Below are 22451 nucleotides of genomic sequence, written 5' to 3'. Positions count from 1 at the left end.
ACTGCCCAATATTTTTGGACACTGTAGTTGTAATTATTGGGTCAAGGGGTATGACATTCCAGCCAAGTAAATTATGACATCTAACGAATGAGAAGTACTTAATAAATGTCATTTCATCTCCAAGGTAATTTGTTAGACTGAGGGCTATATGTCATTTTCATAGATTTAGAAAGATTCATAAAAACTCCTATTTACCATATTTATGTTTTTCTTTACTTGGGTAAACACTTGAGTGACACTGATTTTTTTCTCCATACTTCTTTAAAGTATATATTCTTAATTTTAGAGATGGAGGGAAACGGAAAGGGAGATAGAAACATCAATAAGAATCATTGATCCGCTGCCTCCTGCACGCCCTCTATTGGGGATCAAGCCCACAACAAGGGCATGTGCCCTTGACCGGAATTGAACCGTGGCTGGACAGACCCTTTAGTTTGCAGGCCGACGTTCTACCCACAGAGCCACACTAGCTAGGGCTCTCCATATTTATTTATCTTGTTTCACAAATCCATTTAGGTTTTTTTGTTTTTGTTTTTGTTTTTGCATCCCCAGCGTTATAAAATGTTCTCACAGTATTTGTTAAAGTTCTGGATGACTCTGTTAGAACAGGCATGCTGTGTGCTATGTGTTCCTGCAGTTCACCTGGGAATGGCTGGAGGAAATACTGGTCAGGGGTCTGAGAAGTGTTGGGTGGGGTGTCTCTGTGTATGTGGATCTGTGTATGACTGCTGTGCACGGACTGATCAGATGGGTGCACTCTGTGGGAATGGTGTCTGTGGACAGTGCTAGTAAGGTGGGATCTAGGCTAATTTCTTTCTTGCTACGTCTTGATGAGTCAGCAAAATAGGGGGTCTTAGAAAAGCTTCATTTTTTGTTTGTTTGCTCAAATGCTGTTCATGTTAAGCAAACGGGATGACTCAGTGCACAGGGAGAGGATGAGGAAGATTCGGCCACACAGAGAGGGGTCTTCGTGTTCTCAGCTCAAACAGGACCACGTCCGTGTGTGAGTGAGTGCAGTTCCATGGCCTTGGAGGGCCAACTTCAGTGGCTGACTTCCGGCTCCTCGGCTTCCCAGAGGAAAGGAAGCTGGGGGCGGGGTGAGCAGGCTGGGTTGGTGACCAGGTTGCTGGGCAGGTGCGTTAGCAGAGCATAGGGTTCCAGTGGTGCAGGGTTGTGAGTATGGTCAGTGGGACACAAGCGCCCTCCATAGAAACATACAAAACCAAGTTCATGTGAGTCACGAGCCGCTGAGAACACGTCAGTGTCCCTGTGGATGAGGCAGCAAAGCGGATGGGGCAGAGCGGGGAGCCAGAAGGCTGGTCAGAGGCCCCTGTGGGCCGCGGCCTCAGCTCCGGGCCCAGCGCTCTGCCTGCCAGGAGCCCAGGCTAGCTCTCTGCGTCTTCTCGGTGGGCGGGTTAAAGGGCAGACAGAAGCCAGGCATGGCAGGGAGGGAGGGTGGTGGTCCGTTCACTGCACTGCGGGGCCGGCCGGCCGGCAGGAGGCTCCTGGCCGGCTGCACGCTTCCCGCGGGTGGGGCAGGCCAAGCCCTCTGCCCACGTCTGTCCCACCTGCAGGTACGGCAAGCAGGCCCCCGCCAGCTCCTTCGGGGAGAGCGCCGGGCCCATCTGGCTGGACGAGGTCAGCTGCTCCGGACGGGAGACCAGCCTCCTGCAGTGCTCCCGGCCGCCGTGGGGGCACCACGACTGCAGCCACCGCGAGGACGTGGCCGTGGCCTGTGCCCCGCGCGGCGAGGGACACCGGCCATCGCTGGGTGAGGACACAGCCGTGTGTGTGCCCTGTCTGTCCCAGGCAGGGGAAGAGTCCATCTTGGACCTTTCACTCTGTTCCCTGCCGTGTTCTTGTGGTCAGTCACTTCCATTAAAAAATCAATCTTCTGAGTCTTCCCGCAATGTTGAAAAGTACCTGCTCCTCGAGTTACTTTCCTTACCCGGAATTCAGCTTCCTGCGCGGCGTGTCCGGCCAGGCCCTCTGGGAGGGACAGGAGGCTGCCATCCCCCTCCGGCCGGTGTCGGCGAGGCTGTGGTCACCACGGTTTCCCGTCTAACCTCGGGCTGAGTGCGCCCCTTGGCGTCCCCCTGCTCGGAGACGGGGACGCTCACACTTCACGCTGGACAGGGCAGGACTGGGGTCCCGTGCTCACCACGTGGGCACTCGGTAGTCAAGGTGCTCGGCTACCTAACCGTGCCTGAAATCAATTAAAGAGGGTATACGCATTATGAAATCCTGGTGCCTCCCTGTAACTAACAGCGGCAAAAGGACAGTTTTGAAGTAGCAACGGAAGTGATGTTCTGGTTGGGGGTCAGCACAGCATGGGGAGCTGGGTCAGGAAGGCGGGAACCGGCTCCAGGAGGAGGGCCGGCCGGGCGGGGGCGGGGAGCTGGTGGAGCTCGGCTCTGTGCGATGCCGGGCCAGCAGAGCACAGAGCAGACAGGATGGAGAGCCGGGCACAGGCACACAGGACGGGGCGAGGACGGGTGGAGGAGCCACCAAGCACTTTCTGTCATTAGCCAACGCCTCTTCGTGCTTCTGTGTTGGGGTGGAACACCTGCCGGGTGACCTTCCTCCGTCTGCCGCGTACCCCGCTGCCAGTCTGCAGGCACGCGCCACTGTGCCCCTGCGGCTCACTGTGGGCTCAGGGCCTGACGCCGGAGCCCCTGCTAGCACTGGTAACTGAGTCACGGAAAGCGTGCGCCTGGTTCGCTGGGGCTGCCGTGGCAGGCGCTGTCTCAGTGTGGAGGCTGCGAGGCCAAGGTCAAGGTGCGGGCAGGAACGGCTCCTCCAGGCCTGGGCGGGAGGGCCTGTGTCAGGCCTCTGTGGCTGGGCCCGGCTGCTTGGCCCTGGGTCTGCCTCTGGGTCTGTCTGTCCACTTTGCCCTTCCTATGGGGACACCCGTCACATTGGATGGGGGCCTGCCCCCAGCCTCGCAGTGTGACCCTGAGAGCATGCAGGCTCCGCGGCCAGCTGCACCCCCTCCCGGCGTCGGCGCACACGGGGAACCTCGCGTGTCTGTGTTTGCTTGCGGTCAGGTGCTCAGCTCCTGCCTCCTGCCGTCTGTACGGCGTGAGCCTCCTTGGCGGCAGCAGCAGGAGGAGGTCTGCGGTGCTCCCTGTGACCCCTCTCCACCCCCCGTTTTCCGCCTCGCCCTCGTCTCACCGCAGGCCAGCGTGTCTGTCTGCTCGTGCGTTCTGAGGTCGTAGCGGAGCTGTTCCCGTGAGCGGACAGGCCACACGAGCGCAGCTCCCAGTCAATGCCTTACTGCTTAGAACTCAGTGCAATAAAATCAGGCTCGACTTTATTTTATTATTTCATTTTATTTTTTAAATATATATGTTTTTTATTGACATCAGAGAGGAAGGGTTAGATAGAAACACCAATGATGAGCCGAAACCGGTTTGGCTCAATGGATAGAGCGTCGGCTTGGGGACTGAAAGGTCCTGGGTTCGATTCCGGTCAAGGGCATGTACCTTGGTTGCGGGCATATCCCCAGTAGGGGGTGTGCAAGAGGCAGCTGATTGATGACTCTCTCTCATCGATGTTTCTGGCTCTCTATCTCTCTCCCTTCCTCTCTGTACAAAATCAATAAAATATATTTTAAAAAAAAGAAACACCAATGATGAGAGAGAATGATGGATCGGCTTCCTCCTCACACTGGGGATCGAGCCCACAACCTGGGCATGTGCCTGACCAGGAATCAGCTGTGACCTCCTGGTTCCTAGGTTGGCACTCAACAACTGAGCCACCCCGGCGGGCAATGCACGACTTTACAGGGTTCTTCCCACCCCCCTCCTCCCTCCCTTCTTTCCCAGCAGCTGGCGCCCGCCCTCCCTCTGCTGCCGCTCAGTGCTGGGACTGAGCAGTGACCTCACAGCTTCACAGGATGACCAGAGTGGGCGTTTCTGTTGTCCCTTCTCTCCGCTGCCCAGCTGCCTGGGAGCTGCCTCTAAAAACAAGCAGTGTTTGGGGAAGTCTCTTCCGTGGGCTCTTCGGCTTCTCTGATGCTTTCGGATCATGCCCTAGGTTTCCCCGTCAGACTGGTGGACGGAGAGAACGAGAGGGAGGGGCGAGTGGAGGTGTTCCTCAGGGGCCAGTGGGGAACCATCTGCGATGACGGCTGGACGGACAGGAACGCGGCTGTGACCTGCCGGCAGCTCGGCTTCAGGTAAGGGAGCTGATTACTCAGCCGGGCACCTCAGGAACACTTCTGAGTCTTAAGGCCTGTTCCAAGGAGTGATTTCTTGAATATTAATTTATAAATCTCATTCAGAATTGTAAAGAATACTAAGTAGAGTGCTTAAAACTTTCTGTCTTTTCACAAGAGATATATAATATGTCACATACACATGTAGCTTTTACTTAATAACAAACCTATGTATATAAAAGCCTAAAAGCATGGGCGTTTGATTGTCACTATGACGTGCGCTGACCACCAGGGGGCAGCGTGGAACAAAGGCAGGCCCCAGCTGGCAGCTGGGGAAGGGAGGCCCCAGCCTGGAACAGCAGCCCTGGGCCTCTGGTCCTGTGATCACTCTGACTCCGTGTGCTGCCGTCAGCAGGGGCTGAGCTAGCCTCCCTGTGTGTGTATGTCACGCTGCCGCCGTGAGAGGCTGTGGATTAGAGAGTGAGTGGCGCTCCCCGCACAGGGCAGAGACGCTCTGTAAACCCACTGACAGCGAGCCCTGCGCCCTGGCTCTGAGCCGAGGCCGAACTAGACGCTGCTCTGCCTCCGTCTGGCTCCCAGGATTGCAGACGGCCAGCTGCGGTGGTCTCCAGCCGCCTGTCTCTGCCTTCCCTGTGCTTCCTCTGTGGGCGCTCTCACCGCCCCGATGGCCCCACGCTGGTGCCCGGCTTTCCTGAGCCAGAGGCTGTGTGTCTGCGGGAGCGTCCCCGGGCCCCCAGGCCCCCTCAGCCCGGGCCCAGCCGTCACTCGGAAGGAGGACTCTGGTTCCCGCTGTGAGTGCTGACATGGAGAGGCGGGTCCCCTCCTGTGGCCTCCTCCAGCCGTGCAGGGTTGAGGCTTTGTGCACGTGTGCAGTGAGTGTGCAAATATCTGGAATGTGTTCCGTGCAGAGGGCTAGGATGTGTCAGCGAATGCACACACACTGTCCAGCTCGTAGTGGGTTACGAGTGGTGGTTTGGATTTCAAGCTATACCCTCTCTTACACATCTGTTTATGTAAATGTGACTAGTTATTCTATGCAGGATACATTTTTATTTTTTAAAGTATTTCTATTTTACTTATTTTGTTAATTCTCACCTGAGGAAATTTTTTCCATTGTTTTCTCAGGGAGAGTGGAAGAAAGGGAGGGAGGGAGAGAGAAACGGATGTGAGAGAGACACAGGGATTGGTTGCCTCCAGCATGAGTTCCGACCTGGGTCAGGAAGCAAACCTTCAACCCAGGTGCATGCCCTTGGCCAGAAGCAAGCCTTTCAGCCTTCGGTGCACAGGCTGACGCCCTGACCACTGAGCAATGCCAGCCAGGACTAAGTTATTTCTATTTTAACAAAAATTCAAAATTAACTTTCTAATGTTTTAATTCAAAGTTTGTTTTCTGTTACTCAGAAGCTATAAGTTACTGCTCAGCTTGGACCCAGTTGCAATTCCAGTTGCCCTCTGGCCAGAGTGCATTATTGGTGATCATATTGTCAGCGTTAGCAATTTGCACGTGACACGGATTTCCAGCTTTGAACATGTAGGCCATGGATGCAGGCAGGACCAGCCTACCTTAGATGCCCACGTGAACTTTGTCAGTGATTCATTTTGTTTCCTTTCTCACATTCCTTCTTACACACACACACACACACACACACACACACACGTATTACATTCCCAGGGAATTTCCTTATTTAAAATCAGCCATTAAAGAGATATAGAGACAGTAAAGCAACAAGCAGACTGTAAAATTACAGCGGGGAGAGTAGGGAGATCTGGGGGAGATAAGAGATCAACCGAAGGACTTGTATACATGCATATAAGTACAACCAATGGACACAAAACTCTGGGGAGGGAGGGTATGTATGGGGGGGGGGCAATGTTAAAATATGTACACAGATAATAATTTAATTTAAAAAAATGGGCTAAAATAAAAAAAAATAAAGAGCATTGCTGTTTGAGAACGTTTTATTGTTCATACTTTAGTTTTTCTTTTTTTTTCTTCCTTTTCTAAAAAAAAGACAAGCTGATTATTAGAAAGTGAGGAAGGAAGAGAGAGAGAAAAAAAACACTGATGTGAGAGTGAAACATCAGTCAGCTGCCTCCTGCACGCCCTCCACTGGGGGTCAAGCTGACAACCTGGGCATGTGTCCTGACGGGGAATGGAACCGTGACCTCTAAGTGCACAGGACAATGCCCAACCACTGAACCACACCGGCTAGGGCCATACTTCCGTTTTTTCTGTAGACATGACCCAGGCAATCTCATGGTACGTTGGAAATGTGAAGAGAAAGGCCAAATTGGATCCTCACACTGTGGTGCAGCCACAGTTAAGGAAGGAAGAAGTCCTGAGCACACCCATCAATACATTTCCCTTCCATCTACGTGTGTCATTGCTTTGTGCTTACCATCACTTAATCCAGGGGTCTTCAAACTATTGCCCGCGGGCCACATGCGGCCCGCAGAGGAGTCTGATCCGGCCCGCCAGGTTTTTTGGGCAGTGAGCGCAGCCGAGGTGTTACAGTAGGAATTAGTAGTTCATATAGTCCGGCCCTCCAGCTCTCTGAGGGACCGTGATCTGGCCCCCACTTTAAAAAGTTTGAGGACCCCTGATCCATTCCACGTTCAACTCAACTGGTGAACTGAAGTGAGACAGTCCTACAGATGACACAGTCCTTACTTATTAAACAAAAGTCAGCTGGGCAGGGCACAGGCCCTGGTTGTGGGCTCGATCCTGTGTGGGGCGTGTAGGAGGCAGCCGATCCATGGTTCTCTCATCATTGATGTTTCTATCTCTTCCTCTCCCTTCCTCTCTGAGATCAATAAAAATATATACAGTGTCCTGGATTGCAAGAGAGTGCAGGCCAGGCTGAGGGAGCCCACCAGTGCACAATCAGCCCGGGAAAGGACCGAGAAGTGGCTCCAGGGCATGTCCAGCCCATCTCGTTCAGTCCCAATCAGCTGGACCCCAGCAGCAAGCTAATCTATCGGTTGGAGTGTCAATGCACATCATAGCAACTGATCGACCAGTTGATTCTTTGATCCCTGGTGGTCAGTGCATGTCATAGTAAGCAGTTGTGCAGCCTTAGCATATCATTAGCTTATTATGCTCTGACTGGTTGGTTGGTTGTTCTGCCATTGGTTCTATTTGCATTTTACCCTTTTATTATATTGGATATGAGAGGCCCAGTGCACAAATTCGTGCACCAGCAGGGTTCCTCAGTCTGGCCTGCAGGGTTGGGCTGAAACTGGCTTTCCGACCTCCCCCAAGAGGGTCCTGGATTGTGAGAGGGTACAGGCCAGGCTGAGGGACCCCACAGGTGCATGATCGGGACTGGGGAAGGATGCGGGAGGTTGGCCAGCTGGGGAGGGATTGTGGGAGGGATCCAGGGCATTTCCAGCCTCTCTCGCCACTCCCAATTGGCTGGACTCCAGCAGCAAGCTCACCTACTGGTCGGAGCATCTGTCTTTTGGTGTCAGTGTATGTCATACTGGTGGTCGACTGTCTTCCCTCGGTGGTCAGTGCACATCATAGCACGCGGTTGAGTGACCTTAGCTTATCATTAGCATATTACACTTTGATTGGTTGAATGGACGACCCAATCCTGGACACTTAGTATATTAGACTTAAATAGAATGATTGTCTGCCTAGGAAACCAAAGAGAATCAACTGGAAAGACACTAGACCTAGTGTTTGTTAATGTAAATCATAAATTATAAATGTTTTTAAAAGCATTAATGTTCCTATATGCTAGGCAGAAAATAAAAATTTAAAAATCTCCTTTATAGAAGGCACAAAAACAAAAATCTAGGACTACACTTGGCAATAACTGAAACGGACGTGAAAAAACGAGGTCTTTTCTGAAGGTAGAACACTTCACACATGACCCATCGCAGCCCTGATGGGAAGACTAATTAGAAAGGAACCTGCATTAAAGCTCTCCTCCTAAAACCTGTTTCCTGGTGTGAGGAGAGGAGGGGCTGATTTCCGGATCCAGCTGGGATGAAAGCCTTGGGCCTCGGGCACGGGCACGGGCACAGGCACAGGCACAGACACGGGCACGGGCACAGGCACAGGCACGGGCACAGGCATGGGCACGGGCACAGGCACAGGCACAGACACGGGCACGGGCACAGGCACAGGCACGGGCACAGAGCACAGGCACAGGCACGGGCACAGGCACGGGCACGGGCACAGGCGTGGGCACGGGCACAGGCACGGGCACGGGCACAGACACGGGCACGAGCACAGGCACGGGCACGGGCACAGACACGGGCACAGAGCACAGACACGGGCACGAGCACAGGCACGGGCACAGGCGTGGGCATGGGCACAGGCACGGGCACAGAGCACAGACACGGGCACGAGCACAGGCACGGGCACGGGCACAGACACGGGCACGAGCACAGGCACAGGCACGGCACAGGCATGGGCACGGGCACAGGCACAGGCACAGACATGGGCACGGGCACAGGCACAGGCACGGGCACAGAGCACAGGCACAGGCACAGGCACGGGCACAGGCACGGGCACGGGCACAGGCGTGGGCACAGGCACAGGCACAGGCACAGAGCACAGACACGGGCACAGAGCACAGACACGGGCACGAGCACAGGCACGGGCACGGGCACAGAGCACAGGCACGGGCACGGACACGGGCACAGAGCACAGGCACAGGCACAGGCACGGACACAGGCACGGGCACGGGCACGGACGGGCACGGACGGGCACGGACACGGGCACGAGCACGGACACGGGCACGGGCACGGGCACGGGCACGGGCACGAGCACAGGCACAGGCACAGGCACAGAGCACAGGCACGGGCACGGACACGGGCACGGGCACGGGCACAGGCGTGGGCACGGGCACAGGCACAGGCACAGGCACAGAGCACAGACACGGGCACAGAGCACAGACACGAGCACAGGCACGGGCACGGGCACAGAGCACAGGCACGGGCACGGACACGGGCACAGAGCACAGGCACAGGCACAGGCACGGACACAGGCACGGGCACGGGCACGGACGGGCACGGACGGGCACGGACACGGGCACGAGCACGGACACGGGCACGGGCACGGGCACGAGCACAGGCACAGGCACAGGCACAGAGCACAGGCACGGGCACGGACACGGGCACGGGCACGGGCACGGACGGGCACGGGCATGGGCACAGGCACAGTGCCAGCGGCACCTCCGGCGGCAGCGGCCTTGGCCTCGGTCGCCCCCTTAGGTCACTGGGGACATAGACCTGCCCAGACCCGGCCCCTCCACGACTCTCCTTTAATGCGGTCAGGTGGCACTCAGGTTTTGCTAAATTTTAATTTTTTCAATCACAGTTTGCATTCGGTATTGTTTTGTGTTAGTTTCAGGCGAACAGCCTAGCGGTAAAACAGTCATCCGCTTTGTAACCAGGCCCGGCACCGGGCATGGCTGTAGGCTCTGCTGCATTTTAAAAGCCCCCAAAGGTCAACAATGTGTGGCCCAGGGGAGTCGCTGAGCTGTGAAGACGGAGGAGTGGCTTCAGGCCTTGGCGCTCGGTCAATGAGGAAGGAGAAGGCCTCACACAGCGGCAGGCAGTGACTGGGACGGGAACTCAGGGAGCTGACCCCTGGGGAACACTGAGAGACAGAGACAGAGACAGAGACAGAGACAGAGAGAGAGAGAGAAGAGAGAAGAGAGAAGAGAGAAGAGAGAAGAGAGAAGAGAGAAGAGAGAAGAGAGAAGAGAGAAGAGGAGAGAAGAGAGAGAGGAGAGAGAGAGAGAGAGAGAGGTGAAGGAGAGGGAGAGGGGTGAAGGAGAGGGAGAGGGGGAGGAGAGGCAGAGGCAGAGGGAGAGGGAGAGGGAGAGGGAGGGGGAGAGGGAGGGGGAGAGAGAGGGGGAGAGAGAGGGGAAGAGGAAGAAGAGGGAGAAGGAGAGGGAGAGGGAGGGGGAGAGGGAAAGGGAGAGGGAGAGGGAGAAGGAAATGAAGGAGAGGGAGAGGGAGAGAAGCTCTTCCTTCAGTTCCTTCCATGCAGCCCCCGCGTGGCAGAGGCACAGCTGCTTCCCAGGGCTGTGCGGAGCCTTAGGAAGCACCTGCTGTGCCAGAGCCGTGGCCCCTCAGCTGGCGCTCTCTCGCAGGGGCCCCGCCCGGGCGCGGGCCATGGCGTACTTCGGGGAAGGCCGGGGGCCCATCCACATGGACAACGTGGTGTGCACGGGCGGCGAGCGGGCCCTGGCCGACTGCCTCAAGCAGGAGGTCGGGAGGCACAACTGCCGCCACAGCGAGGACGCGGGCGTCATTTGTGATTATCTCGGCGAGAAGGCGCCCGGGAACAGGGATAAAGGTAAGTCTCCTCCGGCCCCGCAGCCGGTCCTGCCGGGAGCGGCACCCACAGCCCAGGAGGCCGGCCCTGCTGTGGGAGGGCACCCGCCGGCCGCTCCGCGGGCATCGCCGTGGGTGGGGGGGGGCGGCGTCCCGAAAGCCGAGCTGACGTTTCCTTCATAAGAAGAAATGAAAGTGCGAAGACAAATGCCAGAGGGCACTGCTGCTCAGCCTGAGAGTCAAAACAACAGGGATCATCTTTTAAACAGAAGAAATCCTTTTTTATAGGCTTTATCTTTTGAAATTAAAACTGTCAGGAAAAGGAGAAAGAATCTTTTCATAGGAGACAGTCCCTGATGTGTTGTGCTTAAATAGAAGAGTTGTTGAAAGCTTCGAGTGTAATTTTTATGAAACAAGTACTGCTTTAACCAGTTAGCTGCCGCCGTCCGAAACGGAAGCCACCCTGCGAATTACAGCCGCTGTGGGCGTGGGCGGGTGAGCGAGAAGGGGCCACCGCTGTTTGGAGAAGACGGGCCTCTGTGCGAAGAGCCATGGCCTCTGCTCACCGCCCTGGCCTGCTGTGCTGGCTTTCTGCGCAGCAGGGGCCTCAGCACCGGTCCTTCTCTACCACTGTCCCCTGGCTGCCCAGGAGCAGACGGTCCGTAAGCTGGTCTCCTTCGTGTGGTTCTTCGCTGTCTGAGGGGCTTTGGAGTGTAGAGAGAGACCTTTACAACCTTTTGTGCTCAGAGACACGTGTGTTCATATGCATGACAAACAGGAGTTGGCAAGCCAGTTCTTCCCAAGTGTTGGCTATAACGTGTTTTATTAAATTCCCTTCAGCAATTCAACCTCCAGTTACAAGTGGAATGTAACTAGTAGAACATTCTTTCAATTATTCCTTAAGCAAAAGGAAAACACAAAAAACCCAGCAATTGTAAAACGTTTTACAACATTTACTATATTCCCAGGTAAACCTATTTTAAAGTATGACAGATTTATTTCTCCACAATTTATGCATTTGTTCTTATGCCTTATTAGAGTTAATCCTCACCCAAGGATATTTTCCCATTGATTTTTAGAGAGAGTGGAAGGAAGACAGGGAGCAAGAGTGAGCGAGAGAGAGAGAGAGAGAGAGAGAGAGAGAGAGAGAGAGAGAGAGAGATGTGAGAGACACATTGATTGGTTGCCTCCTGCACATGCCCAGACCTGGGGCCAGGATTGATCCTGCGAGCCAGGTACGTGTTCTTGACTAGAATTGAACCTGGCCCTTCGGTCCATGGGCTGATGCTTTATCTACTGAGCCAGACCAGCCAGGACAGGCCTTCCTGGAGTTGTAGCAATGTCTATTTTGATACATTTCCATGGTTCCAGTGCTACTGTACTTCAGATAAAGAGATTCCTTCGCAGACCCCCCAGACTGCAGAGTCCGGCACTCACTGCTGCTTCTGTGTTGAGGCTCGAGACCTGGTGACCGACTGTGAGAGGGTGACTCAGGCTGGAGCATCGGAGGGTCCTTTCGTAAACGAGCTGCATTTAGCCTCTCAGTCATTGGAGCAGCGGACTTGGTGGCCTTCGGTAGACCTTCCTTCCTTGCGAGCTGGTGCTCTGCTCAGAATGAGGCCAACGCCAGCCCCGCTGGCTCGGCATTACCTCATCCCTGCTTGGCAGCATCCCCTGGCCTGGCCGGAGGGTCCCGGCAAACGCATGTTCTCGCCCCACATGTTAGAGCTGGCAGTGCCAGCGAGAGGCCCGGCCCTGCGGTGAGGGCCCAGCCTGAGCATGAGTGCACGTGGCACTCAGTCCTCTGGGGACCTTGTGGCACCTCCGCCATAGGACCTGCTAGTGCTGATTCCTGCTGAGTCTCCCTCTACTGGTTACCAAGGCAACCACTGGTGCTGAGGTCTCTGTCCTCGCCCAGAGAAAAATCAGTCTCTGCTTTACACACATGTACCTCCCCAAAGAGCAGAGCTCACCTGCCAGCTCTCCTTCTGAAACATCGGGAAATCAGCCGTACCTTAGATTGCACCTGCTTCTGCACACACCCACCATATATTTTTATCTTGGCTCTTTTGTTTACGCTCTTGCTGTAAAGGTTGTTATCTTGGAAATGTGATTAAATACAGTTGCTGACCCAGCCAGAGTGGCTCAGAGGTTGGGCATCGACCTATGAACAGGAGGTCGCAGTTCTATTCCCAGTTAGGGCACATGCCTGGATTTCGGGCTCAGTCCCCAGTAGGGGGCGTGCAGGAGGCAGCTGGTCCATGATTCTCATCATTGATGTTTCTCTCTCTCCCTCTCTTCCTTCCTCTCTGAAATAAATAAAAATATTTTTAAAAATTATTTTAAAAGTGCTTACAGCTCTTCTAGAATTTGTCTAGCAGGTCTTCCGGTTTTTACCAGAAGACTCTAAAAAATGAAATAAACGAATGAATGAGTGCAGTTTGCCACCGAGGGCACAGCGAGCCCGGTGCGTGCTGATATGGGAGTCGGGGTGCACGTGGGCCAGCTGCCCGCTGAGGGGGGCTGCCCCCAGGTGCCTGGCACGGGGCTGGCAGAGGCTGTGTGAACAGAGGGGCTGGACCACCGGGCCTTTGGCTAATGTTCCGGCGCCCAGACAGCCTCTCCCAGCAGAGGAGGCGGCATGGGCTCTGATGGGTCAGACCCTGAGCCGGGACCCCCAGGGCCTGCTCTGCCGTGAGTGGCGCTGCCCTGGGCGTGAGAAGGCGCCTGGGGCTCCTGCCAGGAAGGCAGCCAGTCCTCTGAGGAGGGGCACTTGAGTCGGAGCAGGAGCGGCGGGGTCTGGGTGGCTGTTTCCCGCCCCGATCGGAGTAATTCCTACGTTTCTGCCCAGCGCCCGTCCCGCTCGGCTGTGGGCTCCGGCCGATGCTCCGGCGGCAGAAGCGCATCGTCGGAGGGAAGAACTCGCTTAGGTAAGGGTTTCCATGGAGACCCAGGTCAGAGGCACTGGGTGACTGGGTGCAAACGGGGAGAGGTTTACTCGTGGCGTTCTCCAACCGAACCCGGCCCCCCTGCGCGCGCCCGGCCCCCCTGCGCGCGCCCGGCCCCCCTGCGTGCCCCCGCCCCCACTGCGCGCGCCCCGGCCCCCACTGCGCGCGCCCCGGCCCCCTGCGCGCCCCCGGCCCCTCTGCGCGCGCCGGCCTGTGCGTTCCCAGCCGCTGTCCGATCCCCAGCTGCTGAGCGCGTGGCAGAAACCAGCTCCCGGAGGTGGGCGCCAGCGCGGCCCGGAGCGCACTGAGTGTGGCATCGGGGCCCTGGATGTGGCTCCTGCTCAGTTACTTCGCTGCTGCACTTACTGTGGAAACCAGCGCTTGCCCACGAATGCTCTGCAGGCTGCGAGGGGAGGGCGTGAGGAGGGTGTGAGGGGCGCCCCGCTTCTCACCCCGAGGCCCGGAGGAGGGCTGGCTTCTGGAACGGGGTGCCCAGGCCGGGTGCAAGGCGGGGCACCGTTCCCACGGCAGGGGGTCTTTCACCCGGGCCCTCTGATGCCCCCGAGCCTGCCCTCTCCTGGGCCTGACGGGCCGCCTGCTGTCTTCCAGGGGCGGCTGGCCCTGGCAGGTGGCCCTGCGCCTCCGGTCCCCCCGCGGGGACGGCCGGCTCCTCTGCGGGGCCACGCTGCTGAGCAGCTGCTGGGTGCTGACGGCCGCGCACTGCTTCAAGAGGTACGTCCCCTCCGTCCACTCCGACAGCCTCCCCTAGTCCCTTCCCGCCTTCCTCCCCAGCACCCACAGGGCCAGGTCTGTGCGTCCCTGGCTCCCTGGGAGGGAGGGCCCAGGAGCTCACCCCTGCCCGGTGTTGGAGAAAGCCTGGACTGGCCTTAGGGGAACAGAAGGTGGTGTTCGGGGAGGCAGCTACTGTAGCGCTTGCTGAGAGCACGCCAGAGGGTGACATGGTGCTGAGAGCTAGCAGAGACCCCTGGTTACCTGGTTAGTTATCTGGTTAGGAAGGCGGAGGACAGGAGGCCTCTGGCTACCACTCAACAGGCACAGGCGGCCCCTGGCTACCACTCAACAGGCACAGGTGGCCTCTGGCGACCACTCAACAGGCACAGGTGGCCCCTGGCTACCACTCAACAGGCACAGGTGGCCCCTGGCTACCGCATTCAACAGGCACAGGAGGCCCCTGGCTACCGCACTCAACAGGCACAGGAGGCCCCTGGCTACCATTCAACAGGCACAGGTGGCCCTTGGCTACCACTCAACAGGCACAGGCGGCCTCTGGCTACCACTCAACAGGCACAGGCGGCCTCTGGCTACCACTCAACAGGCACAGGCGGCCTCTGGCGACCACTCAACAGGCACAGGTGGCCCCTGGCTACCACTCAACAGGCACAAGTGGCCCCTGGCTACCACACTCAACAGGCACAGGAGGCCCCTGGCTACTACCCAACAGGCACAGGTGGCCCTTGGCTACCACTCAACAGGCACAGGCGGCCTCTGGCTACCACTCAACAGGCACAGGAGGCCCCTGGCTACTACCCAACAGGCACAGGTGGCCCTTGGCTACCACTCAACAGGCACAGGCGGCCTCTGGCTACCACTCAACAGGCACAGGCGGCCCCTGGCTACCACTCAACAGGCACAGGTGGCCCCTGGCTACCACTCAACAGGCACAGGCGGCCTCTGGCTACCACTCAACAGGCACAGGCGGCCTCTGGCTACCACTCAACAGGCACAGGTGGCCCCTGGCTACCACTCAACAGGCACAAGTGGCCCCTGGCTACCACACTCAACAGGCACAGGAGGCCCCTGGCTACTACCCAACAGGCACAGGTGGCCCTTGGCTACCACTCAGCAGGCACAGGTGGCCCCTGGCTACCACTCAACAGGCACAGGCGGCCTCTGGCGACCACTCAACAGGCACAGGCGGCCCCTGGCTACCACTCAACAGGCACAGGTGGCCTCTGGCTACCACCCAACAGGCACAGGTGGCCCCTGGCTACCACTCAACAGGCACAGGTGGCCCCTGGCTACTGCACTCAACAGGCACAGGCGGCCTCTGGCTACCACTCAACAGGCACAGGCGGCCCCTGGCTACCACTCAACAGGCACAGGCGGCCCCTGGCTACCACTAAACAGGCACAGGCGGCCCCTGGCTACCACTCAACAGGCACAGGTGGCCTCTGGCTACCATCCAACAGGCACAGGCGGCCTCTGGCTACCACTCAACAGGCACAGGTGGCTCCTGGCTACCGCACTCAACAGGCACAGGTGGCCCCTGGCTACCGCACTCAACAGGCACAGGTGGCCTCTGGCTACCGCACTCAACAGGCACAGGAGGCCCCTGGCTACCACTCAACAGGCACAGGCGGCCCCTGGCTACCGCACTCAACAGGCACAGGCGGCCCCTGGCTACCGCACTCAACAGGCACAGGTGGCCTCTGGCTACTGTACTGGCCAGTGTTGCTCGAAATGGTTTTTAAGTTCTATTTCAAAGATACACGAAACATTTCAGCAGTACTTTTAAGGGTGCACAGTTTTTCTCGTTTGATAAGTAATAAATCACTTGGGGTATTACTTTAAAACCTGAAGACATTAATTAGGCATATTAAATCTTTAAAATAGTAATATCAGTATACAGAAAGTGGGAGTTAGTTGAGAATTATTTAAATATTTGATTATAAGCCACTATTGGTTTTTAGTCTCGGGACCTGCAATAATCCTACATGTTGCTTCCATTTGGAAGCAGAGCCAGCAGGTGACATTCTGTGGGCACGCATGTAAAACGCCTCTGGGTTAAAGACGGATGAGTTAAGTTGAGATGGAGACCCCCAGAGAAGCACAGGAAACGGTATTCCAGGTCCGTGGCAGGTGGCTGATGGCGACATCATCTCTGGAGCGCCGTTGGGTGTCTTGAGCCGGACAGTTAAATCACATGGCGCTGTCAGGGCCTGCACAGCCTGGCTGTGTTTGGCCGTCCAGCTTCCGGGAATGGACAGGAGCAAGGGGAGGTTGTGCTCTATGGGTGGGCAGTCCCTGGAGAATGCCGACTTCTCTACATTCACACCCAAGGAAGGCCAGGTTCCCAGTGGACCACCTTCATGTTCTGGGGAAAAGTTAGGGTGGGAGCTGCTCCATGCCATTCCCCCTCCCCGTAGCCTCGGAAGTGGTGCCCGCGAAGCCGGAGCCGGGGGTTGTCAGATAAAAGGACAGAGAGACTATGGGATGCAGCCTGGAGAGAGGGAGGTCAGGATCCAGGGACTGAGCTATGGTGGGGTTGAAGGATGACTCCTGCATCCCGCAGCGGTGGGGGCAGAGCAGTGGAAGGAAAGGGGGAGTTCGGGGGCGGGTGACATGGGACACGGGCTTGCGGTAGCTCTGGGGGCCGTCACTCGGCCACGACCACCTTTCAGCATCGGGAAGGCTGACCCGCTCCTGCTCTCAGGTACGGGAACAGCACGCGGAGCTACGCCGTCCGGGTCGGGGACTACCACACGCTGGTGCCCGAGGAGTTTGAGGAGGAAATCGGAGTCCAGCAGATCGTCATTCACGGGGCGTACCGGCCGGACAGCAGTGACCACGACATCGCCCTGGTCAGGCTGCAGGGCCCGGACGGGCAGTGCGCCAGGCTCAGCAGCCACGTACTGCCCGCCTGCCTGCCGCTCTGGAGGGAGAGGCCACAGAAGACGGCCTCCAACTGCCACATCACAGGCTGGGGAGACACAGGTAACGGAATGGCTGATGGGGAGGCGGGCGGGTCACCGGCCCATGGCGGCTCGGACGGTCGGTTGTAACATCTTAGTGGATTCAGGTGAGGTCATGAACTTGGACTCACAATCTGGGTGTGGAGCTAAAGCCCGTCGTACATGTGTATGAAGACGGGGCTTCTGTTTAGGACAGTTACTGTCACTACGTGCTGACGATAATTGTCACTTGTAATCGGTCCTCACGTCAGGGAGGCAGAGGGATCTTAGAGGAGTGGACGTGCTCACCCACACCAGCCTGAGCATCCCTCCCCTTTCCTGTGTGGAGTTCAGACACCGACGCCTGCATGCCTGCTTTCTGTGGGGCTGTCTGTAGCGAGTCCATAATGCTGCTAGTGTGATGCCCAGATTTCGTGATCCCCAAAGACCACCAGGGAGCCGAGTCCGATGCAAAAGCACAGAGCCTTTATTCGAGCTAGCCCGAGCTCAGTCCCACATACACCGGTGCAGCGGCCAGGTGGAAAGAGAGGGAGCTTCAACAGAACAAAGGGCTTTACAGGGGTCTCGGCCGGGGGAGGGTCGGACCCGAGTTGGCTGACCCCAATTGGTCAGGGTTTTATTCCAGGGTTTTACAGCTGGGACTTAACAGCAGTTCTTACGGCACAAAGACAGGAAATGACTAACGCATTCCTGGGTCTGAGCTATGCCCTGTTTCCCCGAAAATAAGACAGTGTCTTATATTAATTTCTTCTCCCAAAGTTGCACTAGGTCTTATTTTCAGGGGATGTCTTATCTTTCCATGCGCTAGGCCTTATTTTCGGAGGATGTCTTATTTTCGGGGAAACACGGGTATGCCCTGCTACCTCCTGACTGGTCAAGGGTGGCGCACAAGGCCAGCATCGAGATAAGCACTAAGTGCACACGGGGCTGGCTCTTCAACAAAGGGAGGTTCTGCTGAGAGCCTTGCTCTGCCCTTTCACTGGTTCGTCTGCCACACTCAGTGCGGAGAAGCAGGTCAGTGGAGGGAAGAAGGTGCCGAGTGCCAACATGGCGAAAGGCAGGCGGTGGCACCTGTGCCGTGTAAACCGCACTAGCGTCCCAGCAGAGCTTCTATTGGAAAGACGTTCATGTTCCTGCAGCTGCCAGTGCGGCCCTTCCCACAGGACCGCGGCGGGAAGCTAACGGACGTTTGGTTTGCAGGCCGCGCCTACGCCCGGACCCTGCAGCAGGCCGCCGTGCCCCTGCTGCCCCGGAGGCGGTGTGCGGAGCGCTACCAGGGCCGCTTCACCGGGAGCATGCTCTGTGCGGGCAGCCTCCACGCACACGGCCGGGCGGACAGCTGCCAGGGGGACAGCGGGGGGCCCCTGGTGTGCGAGCGGCCGGGAGCCGGCTGGGCCGTGTACGGGGTGACCTCCTGGGGGCACGGCTGTGGAGCCAAGGGCTCACCCGGCGTTTATACCAAAGTGTCAGCCTTTGTACCTTGGATCAAAAGTGTCACCAAACTGTGATTGGTGGAACCCTCGAGGAAGCGGTACTTAAAAGTGCGTTGGAAACTTTCAACCTCAGCGGTGGTCCTCCGCCAGCGATGCCCGCCATGGGGATGAGGCCCGTGTGCGGGTGTGACGCGACCGTGGCCCCTCCGCTGCGGGGGACCTGCGGTGTGGACGTTCGTACATGCCTCCGTGTGGTACTGACTGCCCTTCATTGCATTGTTGCCTCCCATGTTAGTTTCCCTGGAGACTAACTTTGTTCCCATTTGAACCTTATTTAACTCTATTTCTCATCATCCTCTGGATATCATTGTATACAATGACTGTGCAATAATGCTTTTACCCTTTTTTGGAGAACTTGTAACTGAGTCAGTGATCTATGGATTCATATCATGTGCCCACGTTTGACGGAAAAAATACTCATCACCTCACCGGAGTAAGAGGGCCATCGTTTCCTGTTTACATAAGTTTCAGCTCGGTTTCCGCTCCCAGAGGCTGGTCTCGGTGGCCTGTCAGGTGCGGTGAGGGCCCAGCGGAGGGCCCGCACTGGATAGACCGCAGTAGGCTGTCACAGCACGTTCTCGAACGAGGCCTCTGCACTGAAGCATTCTAACCATCTTGTATGTTGCTAGGAACATGTGGGATTCTTGCTAATGCATGTCTTCAATTTGTTGGATGCACAACCTAATTTATCCACCTGATGTGTTAGCATCTCTACTCTGGTTACTTTTAACCATGTCACTCAGCTGGGCAATGTGTTTGTTCCTTAGCGTTATGCCGTCTCCTGCACCCTGACTGAAGAGGGCAGACTGCTGCCTTTAGATATCCCGAGGCCAGCCATGGTCCCATTTAATAATCCATTAAAACGCTTTCCCTGCGGTGGGGAGCTCTAAAGAACTGCTTATCCCGTGCAGTGCACCCACCAGTGTGCCCGGGCACCGCACTGCTTACAAAAGGCTAGTAAGGAAACAGGCCCGGAGAGCAAGTGAGGCAGCTGGTGGGCCTTGAACCCAAACTCCAGAGGGCCCCAAAGCTGAGTGGCATTGTGCCCCCATGTTCTGCCCAAAGGGAAGTTTCCCTCTGGCTCATCCCCAAGTGCTAAGGACTGCCTGTCAGGACACTCTCGGTGGCAGTGCGGTCTTGGACGTCTGAAAGGCACCCAGGATGCTCCAGTGGCCCTGTTGTCAGACACGCTGGAGTCCTCCCCAAACCCCAGGTCTTCTCTGGTATCCCAGGAGTCTCTGCACACTGCAGGCCTAAGGGTGACCCTTTTAAGGGACTTCTCCCTTCCCTCTGCATCATTGTCCTGCTTTGCAAACCCGCAGCTTGGTAGAACTGGTGCTAACCTAATGGTGCTCTGCCTTATTGCAGAACTGCGAAGCTGTATCGATAGAGTAACATTACCAAAAGCCTGAGATTGGAGGGGTGTTAAGGAAACCTGAGAGTGGTGTTAAGTTCCTTTAACCTCCAAGTCAAACTCTTTGGTTTAAGATTTGTTGATTATGTGACTTAAGATGCAAAGGTGTAAATAAAGTGCAAGCCTTTCACCTGGTGCAGCTGCCCAATCTGTGTGGCAGGACCCTGCTCCCCGAGGTTAGACATGAACAGGTCCGGGCCATGTGCTCACCAGAGCAGAGGTCCGGATGCCTGGTGCAACAGGCACCCAATGAAAATATGCTTTAAGGAACCCCAGGGTAACCATGTCCCCTCCCCCCAGTACATCACTGGTCATGAGGTTGGGACCCCTAACCTTTTCCTCCCTGAAGATGACACCCAGGCCTAGGAAAGCAAACGGTATGGGCTGCCTCAGGACCCCCTGCCCTGGCACCTACCCACCCGGGGAGATCACCCCTGGAAAGCTGATGAATATTCTATTAATACTCTCACCTAGGAGTTCCACCTGCCAAGAGCTAAATCCACTCAGGACAAAGGACCAGTGCACACTTACCCAACGGAGCACACCTGTGCCATCCCTACCTCTAAGGGTCCCTGAGACTCCATCCAGGGGAGCAACGGGCAGCAGCAGCTGTTCCGAGCTAACCCCCGAACCTGGCTCCAAGGCCCCCCTTCTCCTTGACTGAGGGGGCTATTTAGCGTGCCCACACACCACGGACTGGAACCCGGTTTTCTTGTACCTGCTTCCCCATGTGCTCACCTCTCCCACTGGCACCTGCTCTCCTGACAGCACTAGCACTTGTAAGCACCTTCCCACATAGCGATCAGCCAGCGCACACAGAACATGCAGATGAACCAAGCACTTTATTTAATTGTAACAAGCACACACTTATTGCTACTTAAAACATTCAGGTTTGCCTAAGCCAGTTTGGCTCAGTGGTAGAGCCTCGGTCCATGGACTCAAAGGCCCCAGGTTCGATTCCGGGCAAGGGCATGTACATTGGTTGCAGGCACATCCCTGGTAGGGGGTGTGCAAGAGGCAGCTGGTCGATGTTTCTCTCTCATCGACGTTTCTAGCTATCTCTCTCCCTTCCTCTCTGTAAAAAAAACCAGTAAAATATATTAAAAAAAAAAAACCACACAAAAAAACAAACATTCAGGTTTGTGCCGAAAATGCTCCCTCTGTGGCTTCCTGAACTTTGTTTTCCCATCACCTTTCCCACTCCACCCTGGAGCTGGCGCCTTGGAAATCCTGTGCAGTGCAGGAAGCTCCAGGAGACTTCACCGGTCATGGGCTTCTCATCCCTGCAAGGGAAGAACAGCTCAATAACATTCCGATCTGTGTACCTAACAGGTAGTTCAGCGACTCCCACTGAGTTGGCTAATTATTGCTTTGAGTTACATAATGCCAGCAGCACGGCCAGCTTGGGCCTCCCACTTCCTCGCAGTAAGACTAACTCTGAAATAGGATAAAAGGAACGTACCTTGTCTCCATCACCATTGAAGCAACTAGTTCAACTTAGTGGAAACACTGAGAAACATCTTTGCACAACCCAGCGCCCTCCCGGGTTTTACAGGTGAAGACTGTTACTTGTGCAAGTCAGAATCTGATACCAATTAGATGGTGACAGCTTTGCCAATAAACAAGAAAATGCTCTTCCATGGCTAGGAAGGGAGACTGCCACAGTGACAGGTCCCAAAGACACATGGAGATCCGCGACGCGACCCGGCCCGCCCGGCGGCCACGAGCTCACTACTCACCGCGGTGCGGGCGGCGCTGGGCGGCGGGGAGCGGCCTCCGGGCCCCAGCGGACCCGGCCGTCCTCGCCCGCGGGGACTCGACGCCGGGGACTCAGCACCGGGGACTCGGCACTAGGGCCTCAGCGCCCGGGACTCGGCGCCGGGGCCTCAGCGCCCGGGACTCGGCGCCGGGACTGCACGTGGCGGCCGCGGCCTACGGGACCCCGATGCCGCCCCGCCCGCAGGTTGCCGCCGCCAGACCCTCGAGTCGGCCGCATTCCGACCGGGCCACCGGGCCACCGGGCTTGGTCCGCATCACCGCCTCGGCGCCTTCCGCAGCACCACTCACCGACGCCACCCGGACGGGAAAGGCCGCACGCTCCTGCGCACGCGCTCTTATACAGCGGATGACGTCATTCCGGGGCGCGCCGCGAGGGGCGGGGCTGGGAGGGAGCGAGGGCGTAAGCCCCGCCCCAGCTCCTCCCCCTCCTTCTGACGGCTTCCGCCCACTAGGCTGACGCACACGCATACAGGGGAAGCCAAACGTTCTCGCGAGAACTGGAAATCCCGGCGCGGAGGCGCGCGGCCGAGGGGCGGAGCGGTGGAGCCCGCTCCTTCCGGGCGGCGGCTGGAGCGGAGGGGCTGGAGCGGCGGCCGGCGGCCCCGCGGGCTCGCCCTTGGGGGAGGC

The 22451-nt window shown here is 57.0% G+C and overlaps 1 protein-coding gene and 1 long non-coding RNA gene across 4 annotated transcripts in view; one reads left to right on the top strand and one right to left on the bottom strand.

The window, feature by feature from the left end:
• PRSS12 (serine protease 12) overlaps positions 1–20175 on the top strand; it is a 54884-nt gene extending 34709 nt beyond the window's left edge. Inside the window, exons 5-11 of one of the 2 annotated variants that reach the window (XM_084883406.1) lie at positions 1575–1771; positions 4039–4180; positions 10294–10499; positions 13329–13407; positions 14035–14157; positions 16880–17160; positions 18339–20175. In XM_084883406.1, the coding sequence (XP_084739532.1) occupies positions 1575–1771; positions 4039–4180; positions 10294–10499; positions 13329–13407; positions 14035–14157; positions 16880–17160; positions 18339–18646 (1336 nt within the window). In that variant the 3' untranslated portion in view covers positions 18647–20175. The remainder of the gene's footprint in view (positions 1–1574; positions 1772–4038; positions 4181–10293; positions 10500–13328; positions 13408–14034; positions 14158–16879; positions 17161–18338) is intronic. The other variant, XM_084883407.1, reaches the window with a different exon arrangement.
• A 693-nt stretch (positions 20176–20868) lies between these two features.
• Positions 20869–22218, bottom strand: LOC311623116. 2 transcript variants are annotated; one of them, XR_014795099.1, is made up of 3 exons: positions 21959–22141; positions 21785–21902; positions 20869–21328 (listed from the first exon to the last, which is right to left on the bottom strand). It is a non-coding gene; the product is annotated as an uncharacterized lncRNA (long non-coding RNA). The 2 variants fall into 2 exon arrangements; XR_014795098.1 differs by having other exon boundaries at positions 21785–22218.
• Between the last annotated feature and the right edge of the window lie 233 nt (positions 22219–22451).

Source organism: Pipistrellus hanaki (assembly GCF_964339955.1).
Source record: "Pipistrellus hanaki genome assembly, chromosome: 5".
Taxonomy (NCBI): domain Eukaryota; kingdom Metazoa; phylum Chordata; class Mammalia; order Chiroptera; family Vespertilionidae; genus Pipistrellus; species Pipistrellus hanaki.
This window is presented reverse-complemented; position numbering and strand designations above follow the sequence as displayed.